Genomic DNA, 12,110 nt, shown 5'->3' with positions numbered 1-12,110 from the left:
AAATAGAGTAAAATAGTTTAATTTTAGGGTCAAATGTTGTAAAAGAACAAATTATTATTTGTAAAAATGTTGAATTTTGAAGTAGACATCGTTTATAGTTTGACCTATAATTTTATTTATTTATTCATTTATTTATTTACATTCAACATGTAAATTCATATATTTATTGTAATTTTATTGGATATTATCGGTAATTTAACAAAACAAGAGAAATTTGTAAAATAAGTTTTAAAATATTCATAATTTTGTCGCTCTAGGAAAAAGGAAACTGTTCGGAAATAAAAATAAATTCCACACTGCACAAAATAAACATAAAAAACTGAAAAACAAATAAAATCTTGGAAGCTTTAAAATGATAAAAATATTAATTCAGAAGGTTCCTCAAATGTTCCCTGAAGGTTTTTTAAGGGTTCCTATCTCATCAACCTTCAGAGAATACCCAAGTTCTTTTAACATTCCCTAAAGGTTACGGTTTGTTGAACCTTCAGAGAACATTCTGGAAACGTTCCCCAAACATTCTTTGAAGGTTTCTTTTCCCTGTACTTCATCGAACAAACACTTCCAGAGTATTCCTGTCTACTGAACCTCTGGACAACATCCAAGGAACCTTCTTGGAACATTCTCTTGAAGGTTAAAGATTTGTCGGTTATGTTGTTGCAGAGTCACGAACAGAAATATTTTAAAGCTTTCAAAGTAAACTTTAACTCATGTAAACAAACTGGATGTTCTTTATTGTTAATTCAGAACCTCACATTCGACGTTCTGCTGCAGACTGAAGCTGCTAAAGTCATTCTGATACTGAAACTCACTGTAACCTGGACCTCAGAGTCTCAGTTTCAGTCTGACGAATCAGATCAGAGGAAGCACTGGATCGTGAAGCTGCTGAAACCAGAACATAGCTCTGATGTCTGCTGATGTTTAGTGAGCAAATAAGCTTTTAACATCATGATAACATTAAGCTAACTAGAACTAAATGTAAAAAAAGAAAAGAAAAAAAACTTTCAAGACTGATGGGAGAGTGGTTAGAGTTACAGGAAAAATAAAGACGAAAAATAATTAATCCTAATAAATACAGTAAATAAGTAAATAATCCTGACAGGGGAAATATGTGATATGACAACATTTATTAATAATAATAATAATAATAATACAGAGCATTAAATGAATGCCAGTCTACACAGGTGGGTTTGTAAACAGACATTTTCAAGATCTGACGGTTAGTTGGAGTTCACCTTTTATGGTTAAAACAGTAAAACTTTTGTCTTTATACAATAGAATTTAACAGCAGATGGTTTTCTGACCTGAGGGACTGAAAAATACATGAATAATTGTAAAATGTCGACCAATAAGTGGAGATATTTGGCGTAAAGACGCACAGTTTGACTTTGTGTTGGATCAGAGTTCGATGAAAGTCTTTAAAGTATCAGTCTATTTCAGCAGACAGAAGGAACCTGAATAAACAGCTGTGGGCCTGTTCATTCACTGTTTTTTATTATGTTTATTCATGTTCCTTTGACATCCATGTATACCTCCTGGTGATGACCTGATGGTCTTGAATCTTTTCTTGGACACATTGAGCTCCTTAATACCAACAATCTCTGCAGTCTGAGTGTTGATCACAGTTTACCGTCCTCTAATTGCAGCTTTCACCCCAACAAACCACCACTTAGACTCATGTCTACCTGCTTCCATAAACACAACACTGAGTTCAGTCCACTTCCTGTGCCGTCAACTGATCTGGATGTTCTTGGGTTTTGGTTGCAGCTGAGGAAGTTTCCCAACATTCAGATGTGAAAGTCAAACCAAGCATTGTTGAATCAGACCATCTGGTCAATAGAAGACTTCCTGTTTACATCAGCAGCTGTTTACTTCCTTATCCATGTGTCTCCAGTCGCCTAGCAACCGCAACAGCTGAGGCTGACAGCCGGGACAAAAGGTTGTTAATGGAGTCGATCCACGGCTTTTATTTTGACATCTTCAGCCGTAGAAGTCCAACAGTCACAGAAATCATGGGAAAGATCTTCACACACTTGGCTTTTTAATGGTACCTTAGAAACATGCAGCTCTAAACCAAGATCCGAAGCTATCCGACAGTTAAAAGAGGTCTGAACAATTGTTATGGCGTTCCTCTGTCGGTTTATGCATTTAAACTCAATGCAACCCTTTAAAGATCCTCAAAGACTCATCATCAGTGAACCATGATCGTCTGCATTTCATGATGTTTGATTCAAAATTGACAGTTTTGGGCTGTTTTCGTGTAAATTAATCCTTTTTTCTGGGATTTTGCTGGTGGTTATCTGTACTTTCTGTATTCTGAGAAGTGACACCAACAAAGCACCAGTTCATGTCATCATCTGTTCTAAGGATTCTCTCTAGGAACTTTTACTAATATGGAGTAACTTTTACTAATTTTAGAGCAATTTTAATTAATACAGAGCAACTTGAACTCATTTTGAGCAACTTTAGCTAATATAAAGCAATTTTAACTCATTATAGAGCAACTTTAATGAATATACAACAACTTTATTAGAGAGCAACTTTAAATAGCATAGAACAACTCTAGCTAATATGCAGCAATTTTAACTTATATAGAGCGGCTTTAGCTTATAAACAGCAACTTCAGGTAAGATTAAGCAACTTTAACTCATTGTAGAGCAACTTCAACTAATATAGAGCAATTTTAACTCAGTTTAGTGCAACTTTAACTAATATGGTGCAATTGCAGCTAATATGCAGCAATTTTAACTGATAAAGAGCAACTTTAGCCAATACACAGCAACTTTAGCCAATATGCAGCAACTTTAGCTAATAAAGAGCAACTTTAATTAATATAGAGCAAATTTAATTTAATTCTAATTCATTTTAGAGCAACTTTAACATGTTAAATTAATCAGAAATACAGTATACTATTTATATGCTCACTTAGAAATCAGATCTCATGCATTTAATCTTCACAGTTTGTCCTCTGCTGTTTGTCGTCCAGAATTATTGACCTAATTTCAGGTGCATCTGCTGTGAATAATCACTTTTTCTGTGGTGTATTTTTAAACCGACCCCACCCTGACGTGCTCTGCTGCACACTAACAACACACTAAACACTTCTTCTTTACGTTAAATCTCTCTCAGACTCCCAAACACAGCTGCTCTAGTCGTGTTTTGGAGCGACGCCCCTCCTTCAACCTGCACTGTTTACTGTAAAAGCTGCTGCAGAGTCACTGCTGCCGGAAGCTGCTAAAAATACAACAGGCTGCTGCTGTTGGGGTTTTTTTCTTCTTCTGGCTTTCCACTGAAGCCTCAATCAGCTCATCAGGAATCATGTGAGCACGCCATCAGCTGTAATTAGTCAGGTAGGTAGCTGAAGAATCGCTTCAGGCCTCGTTTACATCTCAGTGTCGGGTCAATAAATCCGTCGGTAGTCCACTAAAGTCCTGAAACACCTTCCTGCTCATAAAGTGGGCTTACAAATCATCACAACAGCCAAATAATTACTTACAAAAAACTGCATTTCAAAACAAAAGCTGCAAGAATTTAACATCTATGTATAAAAAAAAAACAAGATTTCTCTCCAGGAACTTTGCATATTTTGAGAAAAAATTCAAAAATTATAATTAAAAGCATCCAAGAAGCAACACCTGAAGTTGCAGGTTTCACCAATCAACACCAAGATAATATACGAGTCAATAAAAAGACTGGTTTGGAAGCTAAAAAAAGTAGCTTCAGGTGGCAGGAAGGCTGGTTATGCACCAAATATGTCTATGAATTCACCTAATTATGCATTAAAATGATATTTATCTTGAAAATTGTCAAAGAAATTGCCTTTTTCTTCAGATTCCAGTGGCCCTAATACTCAAACACACAACAGATGCAATTTAGTAGCATTTAGCAGGAGGAAAGTTCATATCTTTATCTGGATTAGTGTGACTAATCAGTAGGTGCAGGCTGAAACTGATTTAAAGTGGGATTACAAATCACAGAATTACTGAAATCATGCATTTCAAAATAAAAGCTGAGCTCCATAGACGTAAAAATGCTGCAAGGACTTAATTTCTGCTCAATTAATCTCTTTCTAGTTCCGATTCTGTCTTAAAAAGATGTAAAACTCATCTAATGTAGTTTTAGATTAGAGACAAACATCACAGCAGAGTCAGATTCTGATTTTCATCTGGACTCTTCATGATAATAAAAGTTACACCAGAGTGTTGGAGGCGTTAGCATTCAATGCTAACATGCTAAATGTTACATAATGGATGTTTTTATGTCCAAACGCTGCTGTTAGCTTATTAGCATCATAATATTAAAAACGAGCATCAGTGTTAAATACCGAGCATAGCTGAGAAGAGCTGAGGATTATTATTTTCATTGTTGATTAATCTGTAACAATGGCATTTCTCTTTAAAAATTCTCAAAAAATGACCCATTTATTATGTAAAGTGCAGTATGATCCATTTATTTTCACCAGAAATCCCATTATTTTATAAATCTGAGATTAAGCAATTGTAGGTTTGTTTTATCACCAGACGTTTTGAATCTTAAAATGACAATGAAGGTTCTCAGAAAAATGAAATATTTTTTAAAATATTATCTCATGTATTTTTTTTATTTTTTTATATCCACGAGGGGAAAATTCTGATTTTCGCATATCCCCCCATCTGGGGGGGTCAGAGCGCAGGGTCAGCTGCGGTACAGTGCCCCTGGAGCACACCCATTCACACACTGATGGCGGGAGCTGTCATGCAAGGCGCTAACCACACCCCATCAGGAGCAATTAGGGGTTAGGTGTCTTGCTCAGGGACACCTCGACATGAGCTTGATGGGCCGGGGGACTGAACCCCGGCCCTCTGTTTGCTCGATGGCCACTCTATCCACTGAGCTATGCCGCCCCCTATTTAGTATTATCTAAAGTTCAGTATGATTCATTAATTTGCAACAGAAACCTATACTGTGTAAGAAATCACGCGTTTTTTTTTACATATCTGACAATGTTTTTAAGCAATATTAAGCTTTTTGTTATTATAACCAGACTTGTTTTGAATCTTAGAAAGTAGCTTCACAAATGCTATCATACATATCAAATTTAAGCTTAATGACATTTCTCTGTAATATTTTTTTTAAAAAAAACCTTCTTTGCCAAAATATTATCCCATTTATTATTTGGAGTCCAGTATGATCCACTAATTTGCACCAGAAACAAACATCATGGCAGAAATCCCATTTTTTAAACATATGACAATATTTGTAATCAATTTTAGTTTTTTAGATTACAGTATAAACAGTTTTGCTGTATATGTGTCACATATGACATCAAATTAATCTAATTCTAGCATAACAATGACATTTTTCTTTAAAAAATTCTCAGAAAAAATACCTTTTTATCAAAATATTATTCCATTTATTATGTAAAACCCAGTATAATCTGTTAATTTGCACCAGAAACCTTTACTGTCTAAGAAATCCCTTTCTTTTAACACATCTGAGATTCATTTTTAAGCCCTTTCATGTTTGTTTTTTCTCACTCTGACACATTTGGTCCCGTGTGTTTAACTCCTCGGTTTCTGGTGAAGAACACAAACCTCTTCACACCTCCTCTCATTCTGCCGAGCGAACGACACGCTCATCTCTGTGGAAAAAAAAAACACTTTCAGACACAGAAAAACAGACACCGAGGATCTTTTACAAAAATTGTATTTGCAAAAAAGTAACATTTGCAAAATGAAGTCTATGTTTGTTTGTTTTTACAATACCAGTGAAATTTACAAAAAAAAGAAAAAACACAAGATGATGCAGTTTCGTTCATGTCGACAACAGAATCAGCTTTAAAACAGGAGGTGAGTCAATGCGAATCATAACTGTCCCTCAGAGGAGGGTTTCCCAAGTAACAAGACACAAAAATATCTGTCTGGATTCCGCCAAGCAAGGCACTGAATTCTGAATCAATGCCAGCAGACGTGCTTCCTGGAAAACCCCAGAACAGGAAGTTTAAAAAAACCCTCCTGACCGTGAAAACTGAGGAACGTCAACAAGATGAAAAAGTCTCAAACAGTCGTAGCGTTTCGATCCGTCAAGTAGTGATTGTAAAAATGTTAAGGCATGAAACGTCTGCGAAACCCGCAGTCAGACTCTCAGAAACACACACAGCAGTAGAATCTGGTCCAGAAACACCACCTGGAAGCAGATTTTCACATTGATGAAGAAGAAGAAGCTGATCGCATGAAGGATGAGGCAAAAAAAAAAATGACCAAGAGTCTAGTTTTGAAGATAAAAAAGTAGCTTCAGGTGGCAGGAAGGACTGTGAGGCATCAAATATGTTAGCAAATCTGTCTAATTTAAGCATAACGATATTTTGGTGTTTTTTTGGGTTTTCCAGTGGCCCTAATACACAATAAAACAGAACAGATGCAATTTACCAGCAGTTAGCAGGAGGAAAGTTCATGTCTTCATCTGGATTAGTGTCATTAATCAGTAGGTGCAGTATTAAACTGATTTAAAGTGGGATTACAAATCATCACGACAGCAACATCCATGGAATAACTGAATTTCAAAATAAAAGCTGGGCTTCATAAACGTAGAAATGCGGCAAGAATTTAACTTCTGCTCGATTAATCTCTCTTTTCCAGTTCTGATTCTGTCTTAAAAAGATGTAAAACTCGGATTTAGTTTTAGATTAGAGACAAACATCACAGCAGATTCAGATTATGATTTTCATCTGGACTTTCTACGAAAACCAACATGTTGGACGAATTCACAGCTAGGTAGTGTCTCTGGGTAGTGTGCTACAAGTTAGCATTCAATGCTAACATGCTATGCTATGCATATTTATCAGTTTGAGAATAAAGTCGTCGAAAATTATGATCAAACGCGTCCAAAAAGCAACACCAAAAGTTGCAGGTTTCACCAATCAACACCAAGAGAACGTACAAGTTGATGAAAAGACTGATTTCAAAGCTAAATGGGATGCATCAAATATGTCAGCAAATTTGTCTAATTTAAGCAAAACAATGATATTTTGTTTTTTTTCTTGGGTTTCCAGTGGCCCCAACACAAGAGAAGCACAATAGATGTAATCTACCAGCAGTTAGCAGGAGGAAAGTTCATATCTTCAACTGGATTAGTGTCATTAATCAGTAGGTGCTTCAAAGATTCAAACGGGATCAACATTACATTAAGGTCTCATACATCTTAACTACAGCTGATTGTCTTTACATTCAGCTCTTCTATCGTTCTCTGTGACTCATTACTGGTTCTGACCACAAAACAGATCCAGAAACTGATGAAAAATCTGCTCCCTGGAAAGCCGCCAAGGAGACAAAGTACAGAACGCCTACTACAGAATTTCTGCTGTGCCCAAGCCTCTGAAGGGGGAAAAGTGTCAGGAAAGAAGGTGTATGATTAACGGAAGCTCAGGCTCGAAAACAAACCCGTAATGCACGTTTTTAAGAAGTTAATTTCCTGCTGTTGCTGGGGTGGAAACGGCAGCAGGGCATCAGCTCAGAGTTTAACTGTGTCAAAGTACGACGAGAAGGAAAGTGACGCCTGGAAGGAAGTTTGTTTTATTGAGGTTAAAGTGCAGCCTAATGGAGTCTCGGTAACCACAGAGACAAACAGCATTGAGGCTGCTTTTACTCAGAAATCCTCCAAACAGTGAGTGCCACATCATTAAACCACTCGATGAGTTGAAACAATTTCAGAGTAAAAGTCTACTCTGTGCTGCTACAAGGCCTCAAAGTTGCAGGTTTCTCCGTTTGCATGCGAAGAACCCACAAAGTGATTGTTGAGCTGCTGTGTAGTAGAAAAACTACACAACGAGGTACTGTTAATGTGCTACGTCATCAAATAAACCTCCAATTGAAGTTTTTAAAAAGTCAGACAGCACATGAAAATGTAAAATATTCAGTGGAAACAGCAGAAAGAACAATGTTTAGTCATTATGTGCATCTCAACTCAGTGATTTTTACCAATGAAACTGCCTTATTTTAAATTTTATCTCCTCTATTAGTGGCTCTTCATTGTTACGAGGCGAAAGTATGAAACTACAGACGTCCGAAGATCATCAGGGCCAAAGAAACTGGGTTTACAGAAATTCCACTTGCATGGTCTGCCATGTTCCACCAGTGAATCTTGGAATAAAACCAGTAGATCGGGTGGAAGTATTTAGGGTTTTTATTTGTAAAATTGAAGTTTGGTCTTGTGAGAAGAGGATTTTTACAGAAGCTAAACTGGAAGACAAGGATGGAATGGAGACAGAAGTTTTATCTTCAATTTCATCTTCTGTAGTGATGGTTTTTTTGTTTGTTTTACGAAGATCCACCAGCCTAAAAGTGTCACTTTAAGCTAGAGAAGTTCCACTTAAATGGTCCACCATGTTCTGATAATGAATCTTAGGATAAAACCAGCAGATCTGGTGAAAGTATTCTGGGTTTTTGGCATTAAAAAGCTACTGGATTGTGGTCTGGTGTGACAAAAAAAGAGGATCTTTGCAGCAGCTAAACTGGAAGACGAAGATGGAACGGAAAGAGAAGTTTTATATTCAGTTTTATCTTCGGTAGTGATGTTTTTTTAGTGTTACAAGGTATAAGTACGAAATTACAGATGTCTGAGGATCATCAGGGCCAAAGAAACTGGGTCTACAGAATGGATCCATCCATTTTTCTGCTTATCAAAGCTACAACGATCAGTCCAGACTCTCAGTCAGGACAAAAGCTAAGACGTTTAACAAGACGAAGACAAAAATTTTGATACTTTTTTGGTTGTTTTATGAAGATCAACTGGCTTAAAAGTATAATTTTAAGCTACATAAGTTCCACTGGCATCGTCCATCAGTGAATCTTGGGTTAAAAGCAGCAGATCTGGTGGAAGTATTCTGGGTTTTCGATGTTAAAAAGCTACTCAAATGAGGTCTGATGTGATAAAAAAAAAAAGGATCTTTGCAGCAGCTAAACTGGAAGACAGAACGGGACTCGAATAAGCAGTCCTGGCCGAGAGAGAAGAATGTTTTATCTTCTTTAGAGCTACAAGATACTGTATGAAACTACAGATGGTATCTTCCAGTCTGAGGATCATCAAGGCAAAACAAAGTGGGTGTATAATTTCTATTTTCTCGTGTTCATCCAGAGTTGGAGGCTACACAGATCATTGCAGATGTCTAACTTCACAGCAGCATTTTCAGGTTCATCTAGGAAGATCCTGAGATGTTCTCAGGCCAGATGAGATACATAATCCCTCTAGCGAGATCTCCCAGATTTTCCACAGGAAAATCTCTACAGGAAGTCACCCAGGAAGCATCCTAATCAGATGTTGAACCTCCTCAGTTGGGTCCTTTCAACATGAAGAAGCAGCAGCTCTACAGCGAGGACATTTTTGGTCACTACAAAGAAGTTTTTGACTATAGATGAAGGTTTGAAGCTCCATCTTCTGGTGCTGTAATGACCTGTCTATCAAATCCCTGAACTTCAAACTCTTGGCAGCAACATTTGGACCAAACTGAAGTGTAATCATTTTAAATTATTGTGGGATTAATTGAGGCACATGATGTTTTGTGTGGGAGAGGATGAGTCGTCTGTCATTTTGTACTTTGGTGGTGATAATTTGCTGTTAGTCATGAAGGGAAACTAGATTAATCTGAAGAGTCTGGAATGATGTGGAACAAATATTCTCCCAGCTATTAAACGTGTTTACATTGTTAGCAACTGCTGCTGCTGTTTAAATCCTCGCAGTTGTTTCTGTTATCTGCATAATGGTCCACTTCCACAGAAACCACATCTACGCCGAGTTAAATGCTGAAACAATCCCACATCTTCACACACACAGTGATACTACAAGCAGCACCGTACAGATGGGAGATAAAACCTCAACAAAGCCGCTGCTGGCGAGTGTTTTTTCCTTTCTTTAAACTACAACAGGGCTGCAAGATCCATTAACTCGCCAATCAAACATTAATTGGAGAACAACACGACGAGCTCTCCCGCACGTCAGCACCTAGCCGTTCACTCGACGAGCAGCACGTGTTCAGTTTTCTACCTCACAAGACGCGTTAGCACGAGCAGAAATGAGTTAAATCTCCTAAAAACACAGAAGTATAAACAGAAGGGGCTGTGTGTGCTGTGGTTTAAAACAAGAAAAATTAGAACATTTAGTGTGTTTGTATCGGCTGAAATTAACTGGGAGTGCAGCTTCTATCTCCCGTCAACAGTGCTTCAAAACAAAAAAAATTTTTATCACATCTTACTCTAGAATAAAACCAGAAAACACATCTTAATAATAATAATAAAACAATCACAAAATAGAGATAGTAGAACGTCAAAACTGATATATCTCTCTATGTTCATTGACTTACACAGGAAGAAAATTAGGAGGAAATAAGAGAAAAATCTGTTACCACGACTCCAGTGTTTACCTTTTCACTTAGTGTAGGTTTGCTTGTTTACAACAGGAACCTAAGATTTTTTTTCTTTTTTGTATGGCTACAAAATAAAAGTCTGCGTGACTCGTCTCCGAGCCTGAAGTCTCTCCTCTCTCAGTAGTAAGTTCTGGGTGTGGCGAGGAATCGAGTCTGAGTGTAGAGAAGTCTGTGGTGAGAAAAACATTTTCCAGATTGTCCGATAGTGAGATTAAAAACCGTCAGTCTCTAAAAAAAATCGGCTCCTTCAAAGCATCCGACTTGGTGTGCAAAACCCCACCTTCGTTCACGCTTAAAATCCAGGTACGGTCCAAACAGGAAATAAAAAGAGCCACAGGTATGAACGTTTCCAGGCGAGGCTCTTCAGTTAAATCAGCTAAAAAAAATAAAAAATAAATCACTCCACAGGCAAACTGAGGCTCCTCTGCTGTGTTTATTCACACGGCGAGCCTTGAAACATTCACACAAACACACACCTCCTTATTGCCTCTTATTGGGAGAACTCGCTCCCCGCGGTTCAGTGACTCGCCTAAGAAAAAGAGAATACTCCCGCACATTTTCCAAACACCTTTTCCGAGTGTTTTCGCCTCCGTGTGCAGGAGTATTCTGATCCAGCCGAACCTGCACGACGGTCCCGACGCATCGGATCCTCTCATCTCATCCTGTTCTGTCGCATCAAGGGGACGATGCAGGACGGCGGGCCGGCCTTCGTCAGGAATGAGTGTTTGAGGAGCTCGCTGGCTGTCGCTCTCTGAGCCGGGTCTCGAACCAGCATCTTGTCCAGGAAGCCTTTGAGCAGAGGGGAGACCTGAGAGAAGAGAAACATTCAGTTAGCAGAGGCAAATGATAAGAAAAAAAAAACAAGCTTTGTCAAGTCAATCAATCAAATGCCATGCTATTCAGCATAGGCCAGAGGTGTCAAACATGAGGCCCGCATTCCAAAACCGGCCCTCAAAGTGCAAAAATTACAGAGAAGACATTAAGTGCAGCTTGTACATTCAAAAAACTATAAATTTCAAATAATTTTTAACTTTTTGGCAAGTTGTTTTGATCATAAAGTAAAATACTAAATAGTTCTTTTGTCATTTTGTGTCTCCTTTTGTAATATTTTGTCTTGCTTTTGTTTTGTTGTCTTTGTCTAACTTTTGTTTTGTGTTTCCTTTTTGTCTTGCTTGTGTTTTTTTGTCCAATTTTTGTAGCTTTGTAACTTTTTTTTGTCCAATTTTTTATCTCTTTTTGGTTTGTGTTGTTTGTCTCATTCTTTGTCACTGTGTCTCACTTTTGTAATATTTTTCTTGTTTTTGCTGTTTCATGACTTGCTAGTCTCACGTTTTTGTCATTTTGTTATTACTTTTTGTCTCGCTTGTGTTTCTCTTGTTTTTGTCATTTTGTTTTTTACGTGTTGTTTTTGTTGTTTTGTGGGATTTTTTTGTCTCACTTGTGTTTTTTTTGTCGTTTCTCGCTTTTGTCATTTTTTTGTTTTGTTTGTCATTTATGTAATTTCTTTCTCATTTATGTCCATTTGTAACTTTTTAGTCTAATTTTTTCTCATTTTGTTTCTCATTTTTGCTGTTTTATGTCTCATTTATGCAATACTTTGTCTTGTTTTTGTTTTTTGTTGTCTGACTTTTCTCATTTTGATCATAAAGTAAAACAGTAGATTGTTCTTTTGTCATTTTGTGTCACATTTTGTGATATTCTGTCTTGTTTTTGCTGC

At 37.3% G+C, this 12,110-nt stretch overlaps 1 protein-coding gene across 4 annotated transcripts in view; it reads right to left on the bottom strand.

Annotated features, from left to right (window-relative positions):
- Positions 1-5,666: 5,666 nt before the first annotated feature.
- The window catches only part of pak4 (p21 protein (Cdc42/Rac)-activated kinase 4), a 53,817-nt gene continuing 47,373 nt past the window's right edge, over positions 5,667-12,110 (bottom strand). For all 4 annotated transcript variants that reach the window (XM_051957828.1, XM_051957826.1, XM_051957827.1 and 1 more), the window contains one exon: positions 5,667-11,201. In XM_051957828.1, coding sequence (XP_051813788.1) covers positions 11,046-11,201 — 156 coding nt within the window. In that variant the 3' untranslated portion in view covers positions 5,667-11,045. The remainder of the gene's footprint in view (positions 11,202-12,110) is intronic.

Source organism: Acanthochromis polyacanthus, chromosome 13 (assembly GCF_021347895.1).
Source record: "Acanthochromis polyacanthus isolate Apoly-LR-REF ecotype Palm Island chromosome 13, KAUST_Apoly_ChrSc, whole genome shotgun sequence".
NCBI lineage: Eukaryota > Metazoa > Chordata > Actinopteri > Pomacentridae > Acanthochromis > Acanthochromis polyacanthus.
Note: the sequence above shows the minus strand (reverse complement) of the source record. Positions and strands in the feature narration are given on the sequence as shown.